The sequence below is a fragment of the Callionymus lyra genome, chromosome 18 (assembly GCF_982586985.1).
Source record: "Callionymus lyra chromosome 18, fCalLyr1.hap1.1, whole genome shotgun sequence".
NCBI classification, from domain to species: Eukaryota; Metazoa; Chordata; class Actinopteri; order Syngnathiformes; family Callionymidae; genus Callionymus; species Callionymus lyra.
Window position 1 is genome coordinate 15,224,335 of NC_141835.1, and position 26,538 is coordinate 15,250,872.

Sequence of the window (26,538 nt, forward strand, 5' to 3'; positions counted from 1 at the left end):
AGGCACAGGTTTAATAATAGTGTGTGTGTGTTCGTGTGAGTATGTGTGATGTTTACCTGCTCATTTTCTGCAGCTGTGATGTGACCCGGTTCTTTGACTGGTCCTGGTTCTGACTCTGACTCTGTCTCAGTCTCAGTCTCAGTCTCTGGCTTTGGCTGTGGTTGTGGTTGTGGCTCTGGCTCTGGCTCTGTCTCTGGTTCTGGCTCTGGTTCTGGCTCTGGTTCTGGCTCTGGTTCTGTCTCTGCCTCTGCCTCTGCCTCTGCCTCTGCCTCTGCCTCTGCCTCTGCCTCTAGTTGCAACTGCACTGTAATCTCAGGGTCCTAGGAGGACAATTAATAAATTTAAACTTTTGTCTGAGTTACTTTATCAATCATATTACACTTAAGAAATGTTGATGTACGGGTTATCCACACATTACAACTGAATTAGTTGAACATACCCGTTAAGCCTCGATACAAACTTGTAAACTTGTGGTTGTTGCAACACAACATCATCCATTTAGGTTGATTTTATTAGAGTTTCATGTTAATCTGAGGATTGTTTAGGTGTCCTGAATCTTATTCAGTTTAATCCTTAGTTACTTTAGAATAATTTGTAGTCGAGAGGATTATGAGGTAAATCTCAGTTTTAGCTTTCTTTGATTTTGTTTAATGATTCTTTGAATTTTCTTTTCTAATCAGGAGCCGAATTATTGAATTGATGTCGCTGATTTTTTAACTTGTTCAAATAACTTATAATCTTCAGCTTCATCGATCCACTCTTGCTAAGAAGGCATTTCAATGTTTCCCCCCAAAACAAACAACTCTGGCAGTAGAGGTGAGAGGTAAAAGTGTGATCAGGAAGATGATTGACAGGCGGGTTAGCGACATGTAATTCTGATTAGAAGAGGTTAAAGGAAGAAGGATCCTGAATCCCCAAATGTCCAGTGTGACCTAAACCATTACTAAGGAAACATCAACCAACAAGGTCACCAATAACTGGAGAATCGGGGGCTCAGGCGCGGAGGTCAAGAGGTTCAAAGGTCACAGTGGGACTCAAGGGGGAAGAATCATGGAGGCAGGAAGTGACATCAGAGGTGGTCTGCTTTTACCTCTGGTTTCACGCCCAGGAAAGTGTCCCACAGCCACCACCACACACCTCCTCCAGCGACCTCCGAACTCTGCTGAGAATTGTTGCCATGATCCTGCTGCTGACACGGAAACACGTCTGCTGTGGTCAATGGTCACAGTGATCGTGCTCCATAATGCCCGCCAGAGCAGAGGAAATTGAACCAGTGACCGTGCGAGTGTTGTCATAGGCGCCATGACTTTTACCACTCAACAGAAACTAAATCTTAATGTGACGAGGTGACTGGAGTACCGAGAAGAAACTCCAGCAGGAGGGTTTGCTGCATGTCCTCCACCATGTCAAGATGCATCAAACTCACCTGACGTCTGTCATGTGACCATGACAATCTCTGCTCAGGTGACGATTGCTCCACTTTTAGTAGGGTAGCTCCGGATTTTCCCAACACGTTGTCCTCCATGTGAGCGATTCTTATGTGGCCCGACTGCACCCCCTGACGAGAGACTTTGTTAATTAGATTGCTCATTAGAGAGCTGTAAAGAGTTGTTGTTTTCACGTAGCTAGCGTAGCACAGTAACAGCTGTATCAAACCAATACAAGCTTGTAATGACGTGTTGATACCCGTAGCTACCGTAGTTAATAACAGCCTCAATACCAGTCATGAATACAAGTTGCTTGCAATGGCAATACAAGCAGTTAGCATATCCCCAGCTTTTAGCATAGCTAATACCATATAGTATTGTATAATTTTTAGCTGCAAGCATTTTATAAAAATACTAGATGATGGCGTAACAAAATCTTGAAAGACCTCAGTCTCCGGCAGGGAACTTGGTGGCTGGACTACAACTGGAGTCAGCGGCTGCTGGATGAACAGAGCGGGAACTTTCTACAAAAGAAGAAAGAGAGTTGTACTACTGTTTGGTGAGACAACGATTCACTGACTGAGGAGCTTCTAGACCTTCTCCAGGTCCAGCAGCAGGTTCTGGAGTTGGTCAACCACAGTGAAGACCAGCAGGGTTTCTTCAGACTTTGGAGGAAGACCCAGTTCTGGTTTACATCTCTGGATTTCTGCTATGGTGCTCCTCATGGTCTGGATCTGTCGCTCTGCCGCCTAAAAAATAACAGAAGCTTTCAGAGGCTGTGTGCCAGGTGCATCCCATAAACCTTAAATGATCCCTAACTGCTTATTCCCTCACTGACCTACAGATCCTATAGTCCCCATGGTGCTAATAACCTGTAGAGATTTTACTACTTTTTTTTACTTAGGTCTCTGACGTGTAGACCCACTACTGATGTGCAGACTCTCAAGTCACCATGGTGTCAGTGATCTTAAGGTTATAGTTGACAGCACTTGTATATTTTCTGGTGGACACTGACCTGAAGAGTTTCTTGTCGAGGACTTGGCATACTCTCAGGACACGACAGCAGCAACCGGATTTCCTCCACATCTTTGTCCATCTTCTTGACTTCCTGTTCGATTGCCTCCACCTCCTGCAAACACAGAGTTTTATGTTAGTGATGCAGCCAGTGTGGTGGCACCTCCTGCAGGGACTCACGGCAGCAGCATGCTGCAGCTGCGACAGTGGCTCGCTGAACCTCTTCTGTACTTCAGCTACTCTGCGATCAGCGTCAGCCAGCTGCTGCTGCAGACCAATGACATCACAGACCTGAGACATCTCGGTCAGAACCGAGCTAAAATCTTGCAGGGTTGACCGGATCTGAACTGAGTCGTCCAAGACCATCTAGAAAATTTGAACAAGGAAACAGATCAGATCTGTAGACAAATAACTAGCATAGATTGTTTCATCAGACCTTCAGAGCGTTCACATGGTCATTTAGACATTTGGCTGTCTTGTAGCTGCAGGGGGCGTCGAGCCACGACTGGCCCTCCGTCATCCAGCTATTAGCACTGTCAATCATCTCCTTGTGCTGCTGCAGCCACTTCTGGACCTGAAACCAGAGAGATAGGCAGCAGGTTATTTTGTCCAAAATTGGCATGGTTCTGAAGTGGTCAGGACCTTGCTCAGCAGGGTGGTTCTCTGCTCTGCCCGCTGGGCGAGCTGAGAGTGATGCTGCTGTTCCTCCACCAGACGCTCTGTCAAAGACAGGGCCACCATCGGGTCATCCAGGTCCTGCAACTCCACTTCCAGCAGGGCCAGACGCGAGTGCCATTTATCAAGCTCATCCCACACCCGCTGCCCAAAAGACCAGAGACATGGAAAAGGTGAGGAAACCTATACGATACAGGAGAAACTATGAGCGACAGGAAAAAGACTTACCTTCTGTGTGACCTTGGTTTCAACCACAGTGGAACTTTTGTCCTCCAATCTCTTCTGGACAGACTCAAGACCCTCCCGGATCTCAGATAGTTTGGCACCAAGTCTGTTGACTGGTCCACTCATCTCTATCGCCTGGTCTACCTTAACCTCTAGTTGTTGCAATGTCTTCTCAACCTCATTCTGAAGAACCTCAACCTCCACAGGGACCACAATCTCACAATACTTGGTCTTCAGACGCTCCATGATCCGCTGCATCAAAGACTTGTAAGAGCACAGCTGACCATGGATCTCCTGCAGGAAATACACTCATCAAAACAGCAAAGATGTTTGTCCACTTTTATGAATAGTCAAGAAGTGTAAATCACCTGAAGCTCTTCCTTCTCATCTGCGCTTGACTGAAGACGACCAGCAACAGCTGAAGCATGAACCTGAAGCTCCTGCAGCTCATTCAGAACTTTCTCTCTGTCCTTCAGCTCCATTCCGGTCATCATGAGACCATCTCTACTGCTCAGCCTCAGTCTGTCACACACAGACACACAGTTAGATGACACAGACTGATACAATAGTGAAGGACTGCGCCTCCTACCTGCAATAGTGGTCTTGCATAGCTTGAAGTTGTTGACAGAGTGGGTGGGATGGCGCCCTCTCCTGGTTAGCTGGGACTCGCAGTAGACGAGCAACTCTTAACTCCAACGCTGACAGAGAACGGTGTTCACAGTCTAGCTGGTCCTGATAGTGTTCCCAGATGTGCCGCAGGTCCATGAGCTCCTTTGTGGACATAGAACGAACCCTTGAGCCATCTGGGAGCTCAGCCTCGACCAAATGTAGAGCAGAAGTAGCCTTCTCCACCTGATAAAAAAAAAAGTTAGGAAAAAGCTTTGATGTTTCCAGGAAAAACTATAAAAAAAACGTACGCTGCTGCAAATGTCACTCCACTCTGAAATCCTCCCATTGCCATGATTGATAAGACACTGCAACAGGCACTGTAGTCGTAGGACCTGCCTCCTCTCCCAAAGGAGAGTCTGGCCACAACAGCAGCTCCACTCTGGGCAGATGTCTTCCAAGTCCTTCATTCCACCCCACAGGCATTCCAACTCCTCACATAGAAGCTGCAATGTAAAAGTTGCAATTAGTATTAACCTGCTATCAGGAATAGGGCAAAGTTACTAACCCCCAAGTTCTTTTTCTGCTCCCTACAGTCAGCGATCCCCCTGATTTTGTGACTAATGATCTCGGCAAGTTTCTTCTCTGAGAGTTGAAGTTTAGTGAGCAAGTCGTCTTTATCTTTGACAAACTTCTTCTGATGCTCCGTACACCTGAAAGACACACACAATTACACAATGCACTGTAAATGGAATTAAATTGAACTTATAATCAAAAGATTGGCAGGTTTTACACAGATGCTAAATTATCTAAATTCTAATACCACTGGCAATTTAGATCATCACGCTAAGAGACAAGATCCTCTATGGACTATTTTATTACAGGGTATGTAGACAGACCTGCTGAGGAGCTGCAGCTGGTCAAGTCCTTGGGCATTCAGTAATGATGATTTCATCAAAATGTTTTTCACAATGTCCTCCAGCAGTTGCTCCACCAACTCTGTGTTCAGGTATGGGTGCTGGGGAACATGTTCCTTCAGCTTATCCATGTGAATCTGAAGGTTCTGTTCAAATGAAGCCAAAACCAGTTCGGTCTCCTGCAGTCTCTCACTGGCTCGTCCAGTTGGGCCCTGTAGGGGAAGTATAGATGCTTGGGCATCCCAAAGAAAGCGAAGAACACCCTTTACAGCCAAAGTGAAGGTCAGGAGTCTTGCCCGAGCCTCACACAGGTTCTCCTGCAGGATCAAGAAATTTCAGCTTTAGCTTTTGAATTCAGAATTCAGAAAATAGTATTTAGAATCTTTATGTACCATCAGGCAGTCACACCGTCTTAGAACCGCCTCATTCCCCTCTGCAACATCTTGAGTTTCTCTTGTTGTCTTTTTAGCCAGAGTCTCACAGACTTTGACTCTGGTCTCGATAGTTTTCCTTAAACACAGAACTTTTAGATACTCTTGAAGAATCACTTCATCTATGGGCTCAAGTTGTGGGGGACTCTGCAGAGCCTGACTGGTGGCCTGGATGAAACCTGCAGTGGCCATTATCTCCTGGTCCTGACCATCCAGGTGCGATTCCTTAAAGACACTTAGGTTGTTGAAGAGTGTCACCTCCCAAGTGGCTAGAGTATCTCTGGTCTGCTGAAGCTGACTGAGTTCTGTGCTTAGCTGTGAGGGGTACATGTCTGGGGACACAGTCTGAAGTATTGATTCTGCTTCAACACATAAGAACTTGACCAAAGGAATCTGTACCAGGAGCTTCAAACATAAATGGAACCTTTCCTTCACCTCTACACTGTCGTCTTTAGTCTGTTGTATGTTCTTCTGGATGTTCTTCATCTGATCTCCAAGTGCCTTCCTCATGTCCAGATATTTCTCATGATCCTGTGCCCTAATTTGCAGAGCAGACACTCTACTTTGAAGATCGTTGATAGATGAGTAAAGTGCCTTGGTCTTTCCTTGAGGGATCCACGGCGCAAGAATATCAACTTTCAATTTGTGTTCTGGAATCAAGTGTTGGAATGATTGCAAGGCTTGTAAGGACTCAATAGTGATGGGAAACCTTTTTTTGCCTAGATCTGCCAACATCTGACGGAGACTTTTCTCCAACATCTCCACATCTTTTTGGCTAACATCCAAATGCAGGACCAGCTGGTCTAGCTGGTTCTGTTTCATATCCTGGTAACTGCTAATGGCCAGGATCTCAGCTTTCAGATCTGCAATCTTGTCAAACAGCTGGCATGTCTCCTGGGCACTCAGCCCTTCTCCAATGTGATCACTCTTTAACAGAAGATTCTCGCAAGCTGAAATTTGCTTTTTTGCTTCTGTAAGCATCTCCTGAATCTGACGACTCTTTCGTTCAGTTTCTGCTGGACTTCGCGGCTCAGCCTCAGTGATCCTGACAGACTCTTTGAGCAACTGAGACTCTAACCAAGAATCCAACTCTGTGATCTGCTCTGATAGCTTTTCCCTCATTTGTAAATGTGACTCAACCTCTCGCAAGACTGTAGTCAGCTTTTCTGAAATCAATTTGTAGTGTTCTCTTAATAAACTCAGAGATGACTGGACCACTGATACTTCCTGTTCTTGGTCAAGCCCAGGAAGAAGTTCTGTAACCTCCTCCACAAGGATATCAAGTTGTCCATGCTTGGAGGTGACTTCTGACTGAAGTTTCTTAAGGTCACAGAGCTGTTGGTGGACCTTCTCAGGGAGGAGCGGCACCCGTCTCCTCTGACCTTCAATCTCTTTGTCTGTCTTTGTCACCCAGCCCAGGCTGGTTTTAATTTTCCTGATTACTTTTTCCATATTAGGATTATTGCTCGTCTGGACCAAAGAAGAGAGCAGTTCCTCTGTGCTGCTCAGCTGGTCTCTGATATTCTGCAAACCCCCATTAATCTCTTTGGTGTCTCTGCATGACAATTCTAGCAGGACCTCTTCCGCCTGCTCATTCAGCAGGGTGTATGTCATCTGAGCAGCTTTCACTTCAGCTTCTACCTGTATTAGCTCATGAGCCATGCTTCTGTCAGCTACTGGGTAACTCAGGGATTTCAGGTGATTATGGAGAGATTCCAGCTCTCCCTGAAGCATGGAGATCTCAAGGAGGATGTTACCAGTCTCACTGGACTGGATGCTTGTGTGACGAAGCATCCTCTCAATTGTTCTCTCCAGATATGTTTGATCTTGCTTGAGGCTATTGAGCTCCATGTCTGTGATAACTCGCTGGTCAAAGCAGAGGTGTGCGTTCAATCGGTTATGTGTTTCCTGGAGATCTCGGAGAGCAATTTGGTTTTGGTCCAGAGTCCTCACCACAGTGCCAAATCTCTGCGTCTTGTTGGCATCTGAAGAAGAACTGTGACACCAATAATGGGTGAGTAAAGTGTAAGACTAAAACAGTAGATGAAAGATGTCTGCTCTACTCACTTTTCCAGAGCTGCCAGCTCAGACTTGACTTCTTTTAGTCGGGTAGAAATTTCTGCAGTCCGCTGACAGAACTCAACAACCACAACCTTTAGAGATTCTTTGGTTTTCACCAGTTCTACTGCATCTCTAGCCAACACGTTCCACTGCTCCACCAGATTGTCAGGAGCGTTACTGCCAGTTCTTTGGGTCAGGCCAGATGCCCCACGTTGTACTGTGTCTAGGATCTCCTGTAAATCCAAAACAAAAGGTATGAACTTTCTAGTCAGTGTTTGGGTGAGCAAGCAACTTTACTAAGTAAATATGATTCTGGTCTGAGAAAGTACCCGAGCGTCTGCAAGCTGCTGGGTCACAAAATCCAGATTCATTTGGGGAATCTGGCACTTGAGCCTCAAGAGCTGAGACTGAAGGCATTTGACACGTTCTAGATCATCTGAAGACGCCATCATTGATCTGGAGAAGTCCTTAAGTTGTACAGCCTTCAGAAAGATAAAATCATTCAGACAAGAAAACAGATATGTGTCTACAGGTGGACTTGAGTGGTACCTGATTTTTGGACCCAGTAGAGTTTTGGATCTCAGTCATAATGGTCTTAAGCTGCCACTGTTCAGGTGCCTGCATGAAGACATCTCTGCTGGCAGAGGTCGGCACTTGAGAGCATTTGAGCATACTGGTGGACTTGCTCAGCTGTCATAGTAGAACAAAGACATTATCAAAAATTCTAGGTTTTCTCATCCAAACCTTTGAAGTCAGAATGGGTGCTTTAGTCCCACATAACCGTAACATAAGATGTGAACTTGTACTATTAAGTTGCATTGACGTAACTACATATTTATACTCATAATCCAGAAGGTAAGCGTGCTTAATTGAAGACTTGTCATAAAAAAAACAACAAAGACTATATTTTCTAAGTGTATGAGTACAAGTTATTACACACGACCTCTTGAATCTGCAGGTATGAGTCATAGATTTGTTTTGAGTTTAAAAATGCTTGAATCTGCTGTTCTCCGTCACAGCGAGAAAAAAGACGAGCCATGCGTGTGCACATTATTGCACCTCTTCTTTCACCCCTCGTAACTTTCCTGAAGATAGGCGTAACTCTGCGTCTAATTTTGTCATTAATCCACCAATTGCCCTCATGACATCATCAGCCTCGGTGGTTTAGTCAGTAGAGTTCACTGCTCAGCGCTAAAAAAAACAATGTTTGAGACCAGACTCTGCCTTAACATTCAATTTTGGGATCTTATGTACTTAGAGTGTGTTGATTTGCTACTCAAACAGTCATAAACCTAAACCCAAAGATTGGTGCAAAAAAATATTGAGATGCATGGATCTAAGCAATTTTCCTATGTTCTTTCAAATCAACGCAGAATTTATTGCAGAGCGTTTCTTTCTACACCCTAATTTAAATATGTAAATCGTATTTCAATTAACCACAACATGTGTTTCTACTCTTCGCACTCAGAAAAACTAATAAAAACATGAATTTAAACTGGATTAACAGTTTATACATGGATAACTCAATTACACATGCGTACCTTCTGGATTACAAGTATGAATATGTACGTCAATGAAACGTAATAGTACGAGTACACATCACATGTTTTTGGTATGTGGAACTAAAGCACCCGTTCAGACTTCTTAAAAGAAAATCCTGCTGTGATGTCCAACGTGAAATAATAAAATTGTGGTATGTTACCTTGAGACTCTCTGTCACCGAGGAGAGATCAAATGAAATTGGCCTAGTTTCTTGATTTGCTTGGTCCTTCATTTGTTCTGTAGTCTCCAAGGGGATGGATAGAGTGGTAGAGGAACTTTGTTGGTCTTGGTCTTGCCCACTAGATAAGGTTGTCCTATGCTTCCTGCCTATATGTGTGGTTGTATGGACTCTCTCTTCTTCTCTTCCTATTTCCGTGTTGATGGGAAGTCCTTGGACTTCCTTTAGTTCCAAAGATCCATAGTTGATGCCAGCCTTTGTCGGGGGTGATGGTTGAACCAAGAGCCCAAGACCAGAAGACTTGGGGCTTTCTGACTTGTCTTCACCTCTGATGGTGGGTTCACAGGCGTCAAATGGCTTCTCCTCTTCAGCTGATATGTTAACTTGCAAAACCCTAACATCAGGACCAACCACAATCTTCTCAAGCATTACAGAGCTATTATCTTGACATGTTGCTGACTGGTCAAGGACATTTTCCACCAGGTTGTTGGACTGTCCGCTTGGTGTGACCTGGTCATATAGAGAAATCTCTATGAAGGTAGTATTGCTTGGATCTATGGAAGCCAGTTGACCAGATCTGCCTGGAACTTCGGAAACCTGTTGTTTGCTTTGGTCTGGTTCAACCAGCACTTGTGATTTGGAATCCGTTGTAGTTTTTTGAGTAAGTTCTAAACTTGAATTCTTTTGAAGAAACATTGGAAAGTCATTGTCCTCTTCTGACCTGTGAATCTCGGCAGAGACTCTGACTAACCCGAGATCACTTGTGTTGTTCTCAACGTCACTCATTTGTTGCTGATGGATTTCCAAATTTGTTTCTTTCTGACTTTGAGTTTCTTTTTTGCTGCTCTTTTCTTTGTCTTTTTGAACGGAAACAACGGTTGTGTCGGCAGGTTTTGTGTCCCCTTTTCCAAAGGATTCATCAAAATTGCCAGATGCAGTGGAGAAGCTGTCATTGCTCACTCGTTCCTTCTTTAACTTTATGTCAAGTTTTATATGAGTTTGCTCTTCTGTGGAGTAGTCTTTATTTGTACGTTTTTCCTCTACAGTGCCCAATTCTGTGGATGTTTTTGCTTTTTCTATTCTACCTGAAATTGACTCTGTAACAGATGATGGTTGGGCTTCAACCAGGGCCATCTTTTCACTTTCTCCTAGATCCAACTTAGATGAGTCTGGTCTGTTATCTTCTATTGGTCCTGGAGCACAAGGTACTGTCATTGACGTTCTTGGTTCTTTTGGGATAAGGACGTTTTCATCTTTGGTAGTTTCCTCTGTATGTCTAAAAATGTGCTGCTCTTTTACCCTTTTATCCATCTCAGAAGTGCCAACTTCCTTAGCCGCTTTTGTCTCATTTTGTAAAAATGAGACGCTCAGAACTGTAGTTTTTTCATTCACTGGTTCGGCCTTGGTCTTATAGGATCCATCTGTGTCTTTCTTCTGGTTGATTGCTTGTTCTGAGTTTTGATCACTGGTACCTTCAGATTTAGTCTCCGAATTACTCTTTTGGCCTTCAGCTGCTGACACAAATATGTCTGAGGAGTCCAAAATCACTGTGACGACTTTCTGTGCAGGCTCCCCCTCTTTAAAGTCAGATTCCTTGACAGTCAAATTAATTTTTTCCCAAACATCACTTTCATCAGGTTCATCTGCCAGTTTATCTTTGGCCTGAACTTCAGGAGAAGATAAAGAAGCATCTTTCTTTCCTGATCGGGGTGTGCCCTTGTCTACTGAACCTTTAAGGGACTTGTTAACTTCTTGAGGAATATGACATATTAGACCTCCTCGAACAGGCCCTCTGTCATCGTGTGACCCAACTATTTCAGAAACTTCTTGATAATCTTTTAAATACTTTTCTATCTCTTGTTCTTCATGTGTCAGTTTATTTGGTCCTGTGGAGACATCTGGGGTTTCAGATGACTTCTGCCTGTCTAACTTTCTTTCAGGAGCAAAAATCTTTCCGACCTGAGTCGTGGCCTCTTCGATTATCTCTGACACCAGTTTGAGTGCAAAAGACGCCTCAACTTCAGCATCCTTAGTAAGTTCCCTGTCTTCCACCACAGTAACATCTTTGGAGAATCCCAGAGTCTCTTGTTTTCCTGATGTCTCTAAGCGTTTAGATTCTTCTTTGTCTGGTACAGACATGTTGTCAATTGATGTTGGTTGCTCCTCCGGTAATGTGAAAGGAATTTTGTAACTCTTCGACTCCCTTTCAGGGGGTGAGATCTTTCCGGAATCAGCAGCAGCAGACTGGATTATTTCTGTCTCCAGTTCTACTGCAACAGAATGAACCACCATGCCGCAAGACTCCTGCTTTTGTTCCTCAACCGAGCTGTTTAAAGTTTTACCAACAGTGACTTCAGTAGCCTCCAAGGTTTCCGATTTAAATTGAGTTTGTTTTCCTTCCAAAACAGCAGTCTCTGTTGGTGATGTCTTATTTTCAAGGTTGGTCTCTTCATTTATTGCTACTGTGACTCCCTCTGCAATAGTCTTAGTGGATGACACCTTCAGCCCATCTGATTTCTCTCCAACTTCTGAGACTAGGTTGTCTTTGACAAATTCTGATGGAACCTTGGATTCTTTTTCACGATCAAAGATCTTTTCAACCTTGGCAGTGGCAGCCTGGATTATTCCGGAAACCAGTTCTAGTACAGTTGAGTCTTCATCCTTGCTATCAGGTACTTGCTGAAACTCAGGTCTTTCAGTTTGTGTTATCTGGGCAACAGAATCATCTACTTCAACATCTTTAGTTTCCACTCGTTCCTCCGCAGCAACAACATCCATGGAGAACCTCAGAGTCTTTTTCCTCTCTTCGTCTGCTGTTGGTTGAACTTCAGGGGTTGTCACGGTTGGTCTTTGAACCATATCTGAAGTCTTGGATAGCAACTGATCAATGGCTTGGTGGTTAGAACCTTTGGGAGATATATTGGACCTTCTTGCTGGTGGTGAAATCTTTCCAACCTCTGCAGCAGTGTCGACTGGCCCAGTCACCAGTTCTATTGCAGCTCTCTCAATGACCGCCGATTCCAACTTTGGCTCCTCAACCTTTGAATCGACACATTGTTCGGCAGCATATACAGTTTCAGACAGATTATGACTGTCAGGCTCGTCTTGTTTGATGATCTTATCCTTGACTAGTTCGGTGGATACATTCGACTTTCTGTCAGCATCAGAGTCTTGTTTTAGACTTGTAAAAAGGTCACTAGTTTCTGATGGTAATGGGACTTCCATAGCAATAGCAGCTTGTTTTGTTGTCATTTCCTCCCGAGCAGTAGACTTAGTAACTATAGCTTCCTTTGTCACATCTTTGATAACTGTTTTTTGAGGGAATGTTGGATGAGTTTGATTTTCTGTTGACAGTTTCACTTTTTCGCAAGGAGTTGATTTAGTTGATGCTTTGGAAACGTCTAACTCATCCTTGACAAATTCTGGTGGAACCTTTGATTTTCTCTCAGGAGCAAATATCTTTCCAACCTCAGCAGTGGCTGCCTGGATTATTCCTGACACCAGTTTGAGTGCAGCTGAGTCTTCATCTCCGCTCGCAGACCCTTGTTGAACCTTGGGAACTTCAGTTTGTTCTATTAAGGCGACAGACTCTTCTACCTCAACATCTTTAGTTGCCACTCTTTTCTCTCGAGTATCAACATCAGTGGAGAATCTCAGAGTCTTTTTTCTCTCTTCATCTGCTGTGAGTTGAACTTCAGCGGTTGTCACGGTTGGTCTTTGAACCATATCTGAAGTTGCAGATGGCACCTGGTCACTTGCTCTTTGTTTATAACCTTTAGTAGATATATTGACACCCTTGGACCTTCTTTTTGGTGGTGAAATCTTTCCAACCTCTGCAATAGTTTCTACTGGCTCTGTTATCAGTTCTACTGCAGCTCTCTCAATTACTGTCGTCTCTAGCTTTGGTTCATCAACCTTTAAATGTACACTTTGATCGGTTTTACGTACAGTTTCTGTGCCTTGAGTTTCTGAGAGATCATGACTCTCAGGCTTGTCCTTCTTCGTGATCTCATCCTTGAACAGTTTTGGAGAAACATTCTGCTTGCCCTCTGAAGAAAATATCTTTCCAAACACAGAAGTGGCAGCCTCAATTATTCCTGACACCAGTTCCACTGAAGCAGAAGAGGCAGCAGATACATTGGATTCCTTCTTTGATTCCTGAACGCCTGAATCACAGCTTTTGTCAGCATCAGAGTCTTGTTTTAGACTTGTAGAAAGGTCACTAGTTTCAGATGGTGATGGGACTTCAATAACAATAGCAGCTTGTTTTGTTGTCATTTCCTCCTGAGCAGTAGACTTCGTAACTATTGCTTCCTTTGTTACATCTTTGATAGCTGGTTTTTGAGGGAATGTTGGATGAGTTTGATTTTCTGCTGAGAGTTTCACTCTTTCACAAGGAGTTGATTCAGTTGATGCTTTGAAGACGTCTAACTCATCCTTGACAAATCCTGGTGGAACCTTTGATTTTCTCTCAGGAGCCAATATCTTTCCAACCTCAGCAGTGGCTGCCTGGATTATTCCTGACACCAGTTTGAGTGCAGTTGAGTCTTCATCTCCACTCCCAGAACCTTGTTGAACCTTGGGACCTTCAGTTTGTTCTATTGGGGGAACAGACTCATCTACCTCAACATCTTTAGTTTCCACTCTTTTCTCTGGAGAAGCAACATCAATGGAGAATCTCAGAGTCTTTTTTCTCTCTTCATCTGCTGTGAGTTGAACTTCAGCGGTTTTCAATGTTGGTCTTTGAACCATATCTGAAGTTGCAGATGGCACCTGATCACTTGCTCTTTGTTTTAAACCTTTAGGAGATATATTGACACCCTTGGACCTTCTTTCTGGTGGTGAGATCTTTCCAACCACTGCAATAGTTTTGACTGGCTCTGTCACCAGTTCTACTAAAGGTCTCTCAATTACTGTCGTCTCCAGCTTTGGTTCATCAACCTTTGAATGTACACTTTGATCGGTTTTACGTACAGTTTCTGTGCCTTGAGTTTCTGAGAGATCATGACTCTCAGGCTTGACCTTCTTCGTGATCTCATCCTTGAACAGTTTTGGAGAAACATTCTGCTTGCTCTCTGAAGAAAATATCTTTCCAACCACAGAAGTGGCCGCCTCAATTATTCCTGACACCAGTTCTGCTGAAGCAGAAGAGGCAGCAGATACATTGGATTCCTTCTTTGATTCCTGAACCCCTGAATCACAGCTTTTGTCAGCATCAGAGTCTTGTTTTAGACTTGTAGAAAGGTCACTAGTTTCTGATTGTGATGGGACTTCAATAACAATAGCAGCTTGTTTTGTTGTCATTTCCTCCTGAGCAGTAGACTTCGTAACTATTGCTTCCTTTGTTACATCTTTGATAGCTGGTTTTTGAGGGAATGTTGGATGAGTTTGATTTTCTGTTGACAGTTTCACTTTTTCACAAGGAGTTGATTCAGTTGATGCTTTGGAGACGTCTAACTCATCCTTGACAAATCCTGGTGGAACCTTTGATTTTCTCTCAGGAGCCAATATCTTTCCAACCTCAGCAGTGGCTGCCTGGATTATTCCTGACACCAGTTTGAGTGCAGTTGAGTCTTCATCTCCACTCGCAGAACCTTGTTGAACCTTGGGACCTTCAGTTTGTTCTATTGGGGCAACAGACTCATCTACCTCAACATCCCTAGTTTCCATTCTTTTCTCTGAAGTAGCAACATCAGTGGAGAATCTCAGAGTCTTTTTTCTCTCTTCATCTGCTGTGAGTTGAATTTCAGGGGTTGACACGTTTGATCTTTGAACCATATCTGAAGTTGCAGATGGTATCTGATCACTTGCTCTTTGTTTATAACCTTTAGAAGATACATTGACACCCTTGGACCTTCTTTTTGGTGGGGAAATCTTTCCAACCACTGCAATAGTTACGACTGGCTCTGTCACAAGTTCTACTGCAGCTCTCTCAATTACTGTCGTCTCCAGCTTTGGTTCAACAACCTTTGAATGTACACTTTGATCGGTTTCATGTACAGTTTCCGTACAGTGAGTTTCTAAGAGATCATGACTCTCACGCTTGTCTTTCTTCATGATCTCGTCCTTGAACAGTTCTGGAGAAACATTCTGCTTTCTCTCTGAAGAAAATACCTTTCCAACCTCAGAAGTGGCAGCCTCAATGATTCCTGACACCAATTCTGCTGCAGCAGAAGTGGCAGCAGATACATTGGATTCCTTCTTTGGTTCCTGAACCCCTGAATCACAACTTTTGTAAGCATCAGAGTCTTGTTTTATACTTTTAGAAAGGTCACTAGTTTCAGATGGTAATGGGACTTCAATAACAATAGCAGCTTGTTTTGTTGTCATTTCCTCCTGAGCAGTAGACTTCGTAACTATTGCTTCCTTTGTTACATCTTTGATAGCTGGTTTTTGAGGGAATGTTGGATGAGTTTGATTTTCTGTTGAGAGTTTCACTTTTTTACAAGGAGTTGATTCAGTTGATGCTTTGGAGACGTCTAACTCATCCTTGACAAATTCTGGTAGAACCTTTGATTTTCTCTCAGGAGCCAACATCTTTCCAACCTCAGCAGTGGCTGCCTGGATTATTCCTGACACCAGTTTGAGTGCAGTTGAGTCTTCATCCCTGCTCTCTAACCCTTTTTGAACCTTGGGACCTTCAGTTTGTTCTATTGGGGCAACAGACTCATCCACCTCAACATCTTTGGTTTCCACTCTTTTCTCTGGAGTAGCAACATCAATGGAGAATCTCAGAGTCTTTTTTCTTTCTTCATCTGCTGTGAGTTGAACTTCAGCAGTTGTCATGGTTGGTCTTTGAATCATATCTGAAGTTGCAGATGGCACCTGATCACTTGCTCTTTGTTTAAAACCTTTAGAAGATATATTGACATCCTTGGATCTTCTTTCTGGTGGTGAGATCTTTCCAACCTCTGCAATAGTTTTGACTGGCTCTGTCACCAGTTCTACTACAGAACTCTCAATTACTGTTGTCTCCAGCTTTGGTTCATCAACCTTTGAATGTACACTTTGATCGGTTACACTTCCAGTTTCTGTACATTGAGTTTCTGAGAGATCATGACTCTCAGGCTTGCCCTTACTAATGATCTCATCCTTGAACAGTTCTGGAGAAACATTCTGCTTTCTCTCTGAAGAAAATACCTTTCCAATCTCAGAAGCGGCAGCCTCAATGATTCCTGACACCAATTCCGCTGCAGCAGAAGAGGCAGCAGATACATTGGAATCCGTCTTTTGTTCCTGAACCCCTGAATCACAACTTTTGTCAGCATCAGAGTCTTGTTTTAGACCTGTAGAGAGGTCACTAGTTTCTGATGGTGATGGGACTTCAATAACAGTAGCAGCTTGTTTTGTTGTCATTTCCTCCCGAGCAGTAGACTTCGTAACTATTGCTTCCTTTGTTACATCTTTGATAGCTGGTTTTTGAGGGAATATTGGATGAGTTTGATTTTCTGTTGAGAGTTTCACTTTTTCACAAGGAGTTGATTCGGTTGATGCTTTGGAGACGTCTAACTCATCCTTGACAAATTCTGGTGGAACCTTTGATTTTCTCTCAGGAGCCAACATCTTTCCAACCTCAGCAGTGGCTGCCTGGATTATTCCTGACACCAGTTTGAGTGCAGTTAAGTCTTCATCCCTGCTCTCTAACCCCTTTTGAACCTTGGGACCTTCAGTTTGTTCTATTGGGGCAACAGACTCATCTACCTCAACATCTTTGGTTTCCACTCTTTTGTCTGGAGTAGCAACATCAATGGAGAATCTCAGAGTCTTTTTTCTCTCTTCATCTGCTGTGAGTTGAACTTCAGCAGTTGTCATGGTTGGTCTTTGAACCATATCTGAAGTTGCAGATGGCACCTGATCACTTGCTCTTTGTTTAAAACCTTTAGGAGATATATTGACACCCTTGGACCTTCTTTCTGGTGGTGGGATCTTTCCAACCACTGCAATAGTTTTGACTGGCTCTGTCACCAATTCTACTACAGAACTCTCAATTACTGTTGTCTCCAGCTTTGGTTCATCAACCTTTGAATGTACACTTTGATCGGTTACACTTACAGTTTCTGTAAATTGAGTTTCTGAGAGATCATGACTCTCAGGCTTGCCTTTACTAATGATCTCATCCTTGAACAGTTCTGGAGAAACATTCTTTCTTTCTGAAGAAAATATCTTTCCAATCTCAGAAGCGGCCGCCTCAATGATTCCTGACACCAGTTCCACTGAAGCAGAAGAGGCAGCAGATACATTGGATTCCTTCTTTGATTCCTGAACCCCTGAATCACAGCTTTTGTCAGCATCAGAGTCTTGTTTTAGACTTGTAGAAAGGTCACTAGTTTCTGATGGTGATGGGACTTCAATAACAATAGCAGCTGGTTTTGTTTTCATTTCCTCCTGAGCAGTAGACTTCGTAACTATCGCTTCCTTTGTTACATCTTTGATAGCTGGTTTTTGAGGGAATGTTGGATGAGTTTGATTTTCTGTTGACAGTTTCACTTTTTCACAAGGAGTTGATTCAGTTGATGCTTTGGAGACGTCTAACTCATCCGTGACAAATTCTTGTGGAACCTTTGATTTTCTCTCAGGAGCAAATATCTTTCCAACCTCAGCAGTGGCTGCCTGGATTATTCCTGACACCAGTTTGAGTGCAGTTGAGTCTTCATCCCTGCTCTCTAACCCTTTTTGAACCTTGGGACCTTCAGTTTGTTCTATTGGGGCAACAGACTCATCTACCTCAACATCTTTAGTTTCCACTCTTTTCTCTGGAGAAGCAACATCAATGGAGAATCTCAGAGTATTTTTTCTCTCTTCATCTGCTGTGAGTTGAACTTCAGCGGTTGTCATGGTTGGTCTTTGAACCATATCTGAAGTTGCAGATGGCACCTGGTCACTGGCTCTTTGTTTAAAACCTTTAGTAGATATATTGACACCCTTGGACCTTCTTTTTGGTGGTGAGATCTTTCCAACCTCTGCAATAGTTTTGACTGGCTCTGTCACCAGTTCTACTAAAGGTCTCTCAATAACTGTTGTCTCTAGCTTTGCTACATGATCCTTTGAATGTACACATTCATTGGTTGCACGTACAGTTTCCTGACCTTGAGTTACTGACAGATCATGACTCTCAGGCTTGTCCTTTTTTATGATCTCATCCTTGAACAGTTCTGTAGAAACATTCTGCTTTCTCTCTGAAGAAAATACCTTTCCAACCTCAGAAGTGGCAGCCTCAATTATTCCTGACACCAATTCCGCTGCAGCAGAAGTGGCAGCAGATACATTGGATTCCGTCTTTTGTTCCTGAACCCCTGAATCACAACTTTTGTCAGCATCAGAGTCTTGTTTTAGACCTGTAGAGAGGTCACTAGTTTCAGATGGTGATGGGACTTCAATAACAATAGCAGCTTGTTTTGTTGTCATTTCCTCCCAAGCAGGAGACTTAGTAACTATAGCTTCCTTTGTCACATCTTTGATTGCTGGTTTTTGAGGGAATGTTGGATGAGTTTGATTTTCTGTTGACAGTTTCACTTTTTCACAAGGAGTTGATTCAGTTGATTCTTTGGAGACGTCTAACTCATCCGTGACAAATGCTTGTGGAACCTTTGATTTTCTCTCAGGAGCAAATATCTTTCCAACCTCAGCAGTGGCTGCCTGGATTATTCCTGACACCAGTTTGAGTGCAGTTGAGTCTTCATCCCTGCTCTCTAACCCTTTTTGAACCTTGGGACCTTCAGTTTGTTTTATTGGGGCAACAGACTCATCTACCTCAACATCTTTAGTTTCCACTCTTTTGTCTGGAGAAGCAACATCAATGGAGAATCTCAGAGTCTTTTTTCTCTCTTCATCTGCTGTGAGTTGAACTTCAGCGGTTGTCACGGTTGGTCTTTGAACCATATCTGAAGTTGCAGATGGCACCTGGTCACTTGCTCTTTGTTTAAAACCTTTAGTAGATATATTGACACCCTTGGACCTTCTTTTTGGTGGTGAGATCTTTCCAACCTCTGCAATAGTTTTGACTGGCTCTGTCACCAGTTCTACTGCAGGTCTCTCAATAACTGTTGTCTCCAGCTTTGCTTCATGATCCTTTGAATGTACGCATTCATCGGTTGCACGTACAGTTTCCTGACCTTGAGTTACTGACAGATCATGACTCTCAGGCTTGTCCTTTTTTATGATCTCATCCTTGAACAGTTCTGGAGAAACATTCTGCTTTCTCTCTGAAGAAAATACCTTTCCAACCTCAGAAGTGGCAGCCTCAATTATTCCTGACACCAGTTCCACTGCAGCAGAAGTGGCAGCAGATACATTGGATTTCTTCTTTGGTTCCTCAACCCCTGAATCAGAACTTTTGTCAGCATCATAGTCTTGTTTTAGACTTGTACAAAGGTCACTAGCTTCTGATGGTGATGGGACTTCAATAACAACAGCAGCTTGTTTTGTTGTCCTTTCCTCCTGAGCAGGAGACTTAGTAACTATAGCTTCCTTTGTCACATCTTTGATAACTGGTTTTTGAGGGAATGTTGGATGAGTTGGATTTTCTGTTGAGAGTTTCACTTTTTCCCAAGGAGTTGATTCAGTTGATGCTTTGGAAACGTCTAACTCATCCTTGACAAATTCTGGTAGAACCTTTGATTTTCTCTCAGGAGCAAATATCTTTCCAACCTCAGCAGTGGCTGCCTGGATTATTCCTGACACCAGTTTGAGTGCAGTTGAGTCTTCATCTCCACTCTCTAACCCTTGTTGAACCTTGGGACCTTCAGTTTGTTCTATTTGGGCAAGAGACTCATCTACCTCAACATCTTTAGTTTCCACTCTTTTTGCTGGAGTAGCAACATCAATGGAGAATCTCAGAGTCTTTTTCCTCTCTTCATCTGCTGTGAGTTCAAATTCAGCGGTTGTCACGGTTGGTCTTTCAACCATATTTGTTGTGGATTGCAACTGATCACTGGCTCTATGTTTAGAACCTTTGGGAGATATCTTGGTACTATTGGAACTTCTTTCTGGGGGTGAGATCTTTGACTTGTCAACAGGGCCGAAACTCTCTTTGACCTCAACAGTGCCAGTCTGGATTATTCCTGATACCACTCTAAGTTCACTTTGGGACACATCTCTACTATCTGACCCTTGCTGATCCTCAGGACCTTCAGTTTCTGTTCTTGTTGTAGTTTCCCCAATTTCTGTATCTTGAGTTTTCTCTTTCTCCTCTACTGCAGCAACATCTTTGGAGAACCTTAGAGTATTTTTCTCCTCTTTATCAGCTGAGAATTCAGCAGTTGTCACAGTTGCTCTTAGAATTGAATTTGAAGTTGGCCCCTGGATCCTTGCTCTCTGTTTAGAATCTTTGGAAGACCCCTTGCTACTCTTGGATTTTCTTTCTGGCTTTCCGTCCTGAGCAGCAGATTGGACGACAGGTATCTCAGTGACAGTAGAGTCCAGTTTTGGTTCCTCAAATTTTAAATCAGAACATTGGTTACTTGCAGGCATATCTTTGTTTGTTAACATGACAACTGGACTGGTGGACTCCACGATTTCAATTACTGGGTCGGCTAGTTGTTTTGAACTGCGTGAAATCTTTGACTTTCGTATTGGAGGAGAACACTTTATTGCCTCATCCCTCTTACTTCCTGGCTTCACTTCTTCAGATTTCTCAGTAACAGTCACTGACTCTGAGGCAAACTCTGTCTTGGGATTCCTCTTGTTGGGAACAACCTGTTTTAGTTCCTGAACATCCTCTTGAGGTTCAACCATCACTTGACTTGCATGTTTTTTCATTTCCCTGACAACATTTCCCTGAAGATTAGGGGATGACTTGGTTCCTTTTGACCTTCTTTTAGTTGGTGAGTGTTGGCTGGTTTTGTGTGTCTCAGTGACCACATTAGTAGTGCCTTCATGGCTTTTCTCGCTCACTCTGGGACTTTCGGAACCCTTTTCTTCCTTCCCGGAGACAACAAGCACTCTAGCTCTAGAAGTAGGTGACACCTGAGGTTCTTTCTTTGATACCATCTCCTTCAGAGTTTCTGTGTTTGATTCAAGAGTTTTGCTGGGTTCTTTTTTAAGTAGACGGGGAGACTCATCAGGCTTCTTTGATCTTCTTTTAGGTGGAGAGACCTTTCCTTTGTCAGCCTTCAAAGTTTTAATTTCCTCAACTGTCTGCTGACTTTCCAGTTTTTTCATCACCTCTAGAGCCCTTGGTTTTTCAGGGGCATCCTGGCCTATGATCTTACTTTGTGGTACTTTAGCTACAGCCATGTCTTTTTGCGGAAGCTGTGGAGAATCGCCAGCTTTCTTTGACCTTCTCTTGGGCACAGATAGTTTTTTCTGCTCCACGACAACGTCAGTGGGCTCTTGTCTGACATCACCCCCCTCAGTTTGGATAAACTGTGACCCGACTCTGACAGACTTGGTGGTTTCTGGGACCAAGTCAAGACTTTTGGACTTTTTCATAAAATATTCCTTTTTGTGGGGTCTTGGACTAAACTTTGATTGCCAGTTGGGTAACAAGAGTTCTTCTTCCTGCCCTGTTCCTTTATGAACAGGTTTAGTGCTTTCCAAATCTTGTCCGTCGTCACCTTTTTCACTTGTGCTTTGAATCTTCTCAGAGATCTGAAAGGAAACAGGGGCTTGATCTAGAGAGGTAGAGCTCTGAAGACCCTTGGACTTCCTTCTGGTCGGATTAAGTTCTAGTCTTGGAAATTTTGGCTCTGCTGTGATGAGAAGTTCAGGTTTCACTTCATCCAGGGTCACTGAAATATCTGATCTCGTAACCTCGAATTCTGCCTTTATTGGCTCAATGACTTTGGACTTGACTTGCTGGTCATCATTTGGTAACTCGTCAGTCATGAGCTGTTTTTCACTGTTCTTAATGAGCATTGTTGCAGGTTCTGACCCATCCTCAGTCCCCTTTGTGGTTGCCATCAGAGAATCATTGTTTATCTGAAATGACGTAGGATTAACAGGAAGGTCGGACTGGATTAGAACAGGCTCCTTTGATTCAACCTCCATAGCCCCAGAAGAATTGCATCCTTCAAAATTTGTTATAACTTCCACAGCTAATGGTTCTCCTGGACTTTTTTGTATTCTGACTGGCTCTGCTGCTACCCTGTTGGCCGCAACCTGATCAGCCGAGACACTGTCAGGCAGCACATCAGTCATCTTTTTCCCTTGTAAAACCTTGACCTTGGTTTCCTGAGTTGCCTTGGTTAAGTATGGATTGTCAACCGGAGTTCCAGCAACTTCCTGTTGTATGCCATCAACAAAGTCCTGTTAATAATTATGTTAGGGAGACGTTAGTTTCTTGCCACAAAAACCTTTATGTTTTTCAAGTTCTAAAAGACAACAGTATCAAACTTGACTAGATGTTCTTTTTAAGTACCCACCTGCTGGTTATGCGATTCTGCTGCTGTGTAGTCCAAGTTAGTTGGGAGGGATGATTGACACTTGTTTAGCTGAGTCGTCAGGCTGCACATACGTTCATGGTGATGAATTAATGTTTTTTGTACTTATACCATTACAGGATCTTTTTACCTGTTGTATTGTTGTACGAGGGAGTTGGTCACCGTCAGAACATCAGGTGTATGTGGGTCAGAATCAGATGTAACATCATGTTGCAGCTGGTGAACCTTTATCTTCAGGGCATCCAGAGTGGTCTGATAGGAAGAAGCAAATATTTCTGACAAGTGTCCGACATGTGCCTGAAGTTCCATAAGTTAATCCAAAGTGTTATGTTTTTCCTCTGTCTGGAAAAGCATGCTGCAGCAGCGAACTCACATGAAGGCAACTCCACTTGTTGGGCTTTGCCTCACTGCGACAAATTTCCCCCTCCAGCGATCTCAGTTCACACTGAAGTGTAGCTGCACGTTCTTTTAGCATTCTGTTCTTCTCAGCCTGGCGGTCCAGTTCCACCAACTGAATCTGACACGTATCCAGCCGCTCCTTGACCTCTTGCTCTGAGGTGTCACAGAGCTCGTGGAGGTGTTGAACCTGCAGATTCAAAGCATCTTGACCTCCTGGTGTACATAGGAGCAACAGCACATCTCTTGCAGAGTCCAGCTCTTTCAGCTCTTTCTGCTCTCGGGCCACCGTCTGGAGTAGAGCCTGGTACCAGAATCAGAGAAAACCTCATTAATGTTATAGCTGATATAGCCATGTAATTGTGTGTAAGCTTTTGTGCCTGATCTCACCTTTAGAGTATTCACATTCTCCTGCAACGTGGCTCTCTGATTCTCAGGAACCTCCAGATCCTTTACATGCTCCCTCAGCCATGCCTGAGCTGCTTCATGAAGCTCCAGCAGCTGTGTAAAGTGACGCTCTGCAATCATACCTTTCTCAAGTTCTTCGACAGACTCCTGATGACATAAAAATGGGTGAATTAAGAGCCACAGGAACTCCCGAAGCAGAACAACTCACAGTCAGGTCTTTTAGCAAGACAGGGATAGACTCTTGCATGGTAATGCAGGAGGATCCACACCAGTCCGGATCCTGGGTGCATGAGAAGGCCTCTGCAGACTGAACACACCAATGTTTTCATGACACAGACTTTCTCAGACTAGTTAGGTGACTAACCTGTCTGCTGAGGTCCTCAAGCACCGGCACCAGACCGGCACTCCTGTCCAGCATGGATCTGGCCTGTTCCATAGCCTGGCGACGCTCACCGAGACCCGGCCAGCCAAAGATTTGTGGAAGCTGTGAGGCCTGGGACTGCAGATTCACCAGTCTGGCCTGGACAGAGCTGCGCTGCAGACGACAGGACACTAGGAGGCGCAATACCCTTTGTAAACGGCTGAGGAGAGATGCAAACATTCATGTCACATCGAGGTCTTAGTCAGCTGGAAACTGGATGATGTCCCTTTCTATACCTGCTGGTGTCGTCGGTGGTCTGCAGGAGTTTCCTCCACTGCTTCTCAATCTCCTCCAGCTTATTCTGGGCCTGCAGCCTTTGGTCCTGCTGAAGATCCTCTCGCTCGAGAAGAGTACCGGCTAGCCTTCTTATCTCTGACACTCGGGCTTCACCCTTGGACCGAGAGTTTTGGACCATCTGAAAAAAGAAAAAAAACAACACATTTGAAAATAAAGTTCACTCTTTAATGACGTACATCCTTCATATCATCCCTCCCTTTGTCTCCCATTATCACCTCTCACCACCAATAACAGTTATTAAATCCTTTCGAATATGGTCCTCAAGCCACAACCTGCACTAACCTGGACCGTGTTGAGTCTTGCTTCTATCTGGTCCTGGCTCTCCTCTTTACTACCGTTTTCCAGGTCCAGTTGTTGCTGCAGATCCTGGATCCAGTTCTGAGTGTCTGTCTGGTGATTCTGGAAGACCTGCAGCTCCCGGTGAAGCGAGTACTGGACCTCAGCTCGCTTCAGTGTGTCCTCGGCGGACCCCTGCACTCTCCTCCAGACCTCCTCCAGGTCCCTGATCACCTGTTGCAGGCCCTGCTGAGTGGATGGGTCCAGCTCTGGATTCTCGCAGAGAGATCGAGTGCTTCTCTTTAGCTCCGATAGTCGGTAGTCACCATCAGGGCCATTACCCAGCACATGCTAAAAAGATTTTCGGACTTTTAAATTTTGTCTTTGTTACATTTAAATTCTGATTGTATTAAACAAATAAAATAATTCAGCACTAAAGAACTGATCTATCACTAGACCAGAGTTAAGGTTCAACCATCCACTTCCATAGACTAATAAACAATTTAATCTGATTCAGGGGTCCCAGTTGGTGTCCCAGTAGTAAGTAGTAGAGACCACTAGACTTCAATCCTCTATTCACAAACATTTTCTTGTTCAAGAAATACCTGAGCTGTGCTGATGGACAATCCTGGATCTGCCTGCCGGTCCAGAACATCCAACTGTTTCTGCTGGTCATCCAACCACTTGCGAGTAGCCTCGCTAAGAGTCTGCTGTTCCACTAGATGACACTCCAGAAGTGACTGCTTCTCTGCCTTATCACGAACTCTCCGGATCTCCTGGAGGGTTCTGTTCCAACGGTCCTCCGTTTCTTGAACTAACATCCGAAGAGCTTCTTGTTTTTCCTGCTCAAAATTGCAAAGGCTTAAACTGTGGAGACATTTCTTTAGGTTTTGAACGCATGTGTCCCCTTCAGATTTGGACGTGAGGAGAGTCTGGAAAGAAACAAAGAATAGAATTGAAATAAAAACACGGTCTAATGTTCTGTTCTGTGGTTGTGAACTGACCTCTGCAGATACTAGTTGTCTCTCAATTGCAGGGTCATGGATTATTGAATCAAGGCGCTGCTGCAGCTCTGAGATCAACTCATTTGTGTCCTGCTGGCTTTGATGCAGGTTTTTAAGCTGTCAAAAAAAAGGCAGTTTTATTTTGACAAAGTTGTGCAAAGTTTATACAACAATGGTTTCACATCTGTCATTAATCCCCTCACCTTCTCCTCATCTTCTCTTCAAACCTTTTTACCTCCCTCTCACTGATTGAATCTCCTTTTACTTGTACTGCTCTACTCTTTCCACCCTGTCTAAGTTTCCTCTCACTCACCTTCTGACTCGTCTCCTCTTGCAGTACACCCTCCTCCTGCAGTTTCTGCGCATCTTGCAGGAAGCCCCTCCATTGCTCCTCCGTTTCTCGGACCGTCTGTTGGACTCGTTGTCTTCGTACCTCCTCCAGGTCGGACCGATCACTTAGACTTTGGCCACGCCTTCTCAGGTTGTTGACCAAATAGTCGCCATCAGGACGGCAGCTCTGGAGTGTCTACAGAGAAATATTTTCTTGGAAAACCATGTCGACATCTTTGCAACTTCCCTAAACTTTGGGCACTCACCTGGACAAGGTGGCAGTGCTCCACGGGCAAAGAGCAAAGCCGAGTCTCCCGAATCTTCTCCAAATTCTCTCGAATAATCTCTTGACAGATTTGACTTTGAGCATCAAAGTCATCTGATAAAGTTTGAAGCTCAGACTGCTGATGGGTTCGAAGGAGGTTGCTCCATGCCAGCTCAGTCCCAGACACCATCTTTTCAATTTGGGGTCGCTCTGTGTCGTTCACACCCATGCTCACAATCTCAGCTTGAGACTTTAGCTCTGACACTTTAACTTCACCTTCAGTTTTTGATCTAGAAACTTCCTGAGAAGAAAATAGCCCCATTTAACCATAGCAGAACCAATTGACAAGTTACCCTTTACTAACCTGCATTATCTTCCACTTGTCTTCAAACGTCATTTGACCACTAGCAGACGCTAACTTATCCTTCTGCTCTTGAATCCACATCTGCAGTTTGTCAATCTCACAACGGAACTGCTCCAACATTGCTGCAGTCTTGGATTGATGCAGAGCATCCTCAGATTTCATCACCGCCTCCTTCCACTGGTCTTCCAAGAGATGCAATGAATCCTGAACCTCAAGTTTCAAAACGTTTTTTAGATTTGACTGTTTAGAGAGAGTACTAGCCCGCTGCTTCAGGTCCTGGATTCTTTCCTCGCCTTCAGATTTGTACCTCCAAAGGTTCTGT

General features: G+C 43.9%; 1 protein-coding gene across 1 annotated transcript in view; it reads right to left on the bottom strand.

Annotated features, from left to right (window-relative positions):
* syne2b (spectrin repeat containing, nuclear envelope 2b) overlaps positions 1 to 26,538 on the bottom strand; it is a 58,660-nt gene that overhangs the window by 16,347 nt on the left and 15,775 nt on the right. The window contains exons 41-73 of the mRNA XM_087780357.1: positions 26,217 to 26,534; positions 25,854 to 26,153; positions 25,571 to 25,783; positions 25,258 to 25,374; positions 24,859 to 25,185; positions 24,260 to 24,604; positions 23,917 to 24,095; positions 23,624 to 23,840; positions 23,468 to 23,566; positions 23,242 to 23,406; positions 22,829 to 23,155; positions 22,586 to 22,707; positions 22,438 to 22,519; positions 9,059 to 22,321; positions 7,906 to 8,046; positions 7,686 to 7,838; positions 7,363 to 7,589; positions 5,257 to 7,291; positions 4,847 to 5,181; positions 4,516 to 4,660; positions 4,259 to 4,453; positions 3,931 to 4,193; positions 3,710 to 3,863; positions 3,345 to 3,635; positions 3,084 to 3,260; positions 2,878 to 3,015; positions 2,622 to 2,807; positions 2,443 to 2,556; positions 2,024 to 2,176; positions 1,874 to 1,951; positions 1,427 to 1,558; positions 1,091 to 1,189; positions 57 to 320 (exon numbers count right to left, since the gene is read on the bottom strand). Of these exons, the coding sequence (XP_087636483.1) occupies positions 57 to 320; positions 1,091 to 1,189; positions 1,427 to 1,558; positions 1,874 to 1,951; positions 2,024 to 2,176; positions 2,443 to 2,556; positions 2,622 to 2,807; positions 2,878 to 3,015; positions 3,084 to 3,260; positions 3,345 to 3,635; positions 3,710 to 3,863; positions 3,931 to 4,193; positions 4,259 to 4,453; positions 4,516 to 4,660; positions 4,847 to 5,181; positions 5,257 to 7,291; positions 7,363 to 7,589; positions 7,686 to 7,838; positions 7,906 to 8,046; positions 9,059 to 22,321; positions 22,438 to 22,519; positions 22,586 to 22,707; positions 22,829 to 23,155; positions 23,242 to 23,406; positions 23,468 to 23,566; positions 23,624 to 23,840; positions 23,917 to 24,095; positions 24,260 to 24,604; positions 24,859 to 25,185; positions 25,258 to 25,374; positions 25,571 to 25,783; positions 25,854 to 26,153; positions 26,217 to 26,534 (21,354 nt within the window). The remainder of the gene's footprint in view (positions 1 to 56; positions 321 to 1,090; positions 1,190 to 1,426; positions 1,559 to 1,873; positions 1,952 to 2,023; positions 2,177 to 2,442; positions 2,557 to 2,621; positions 2,808 to 2,877; positions 3,016 to 3,083; positions 3,261 to 3,344; positions 3,636 to 3,709; positions 3,864 to 3,930; positions 4,194 to 4,258; positions 4,454 to 4,515; positions 4,661 to 4,846; positions 5,182 to 5,256; positions 7,292 to 7,362; positions 7,590 to 7,685; positions 7,839 to 7,905; positions 8,047 to 9,058; positions 22,322 to 22,437; positions 22,520 to 22,585; positions 22,708 to 22,828; positions 23,156 to 23,241; positions 23,407 to 23,467; positions 23,567 to 23,623; positions 23,841 to 23,916; positions 24,096 to 24,259; positions 24,605 to 24,858; positions 25,186 to 25,257; positions 25,375 to 25,570; positions 25,784 to 25,853; positions 26,154 to 26,216; positions 26,535 to 26,538) is intronic.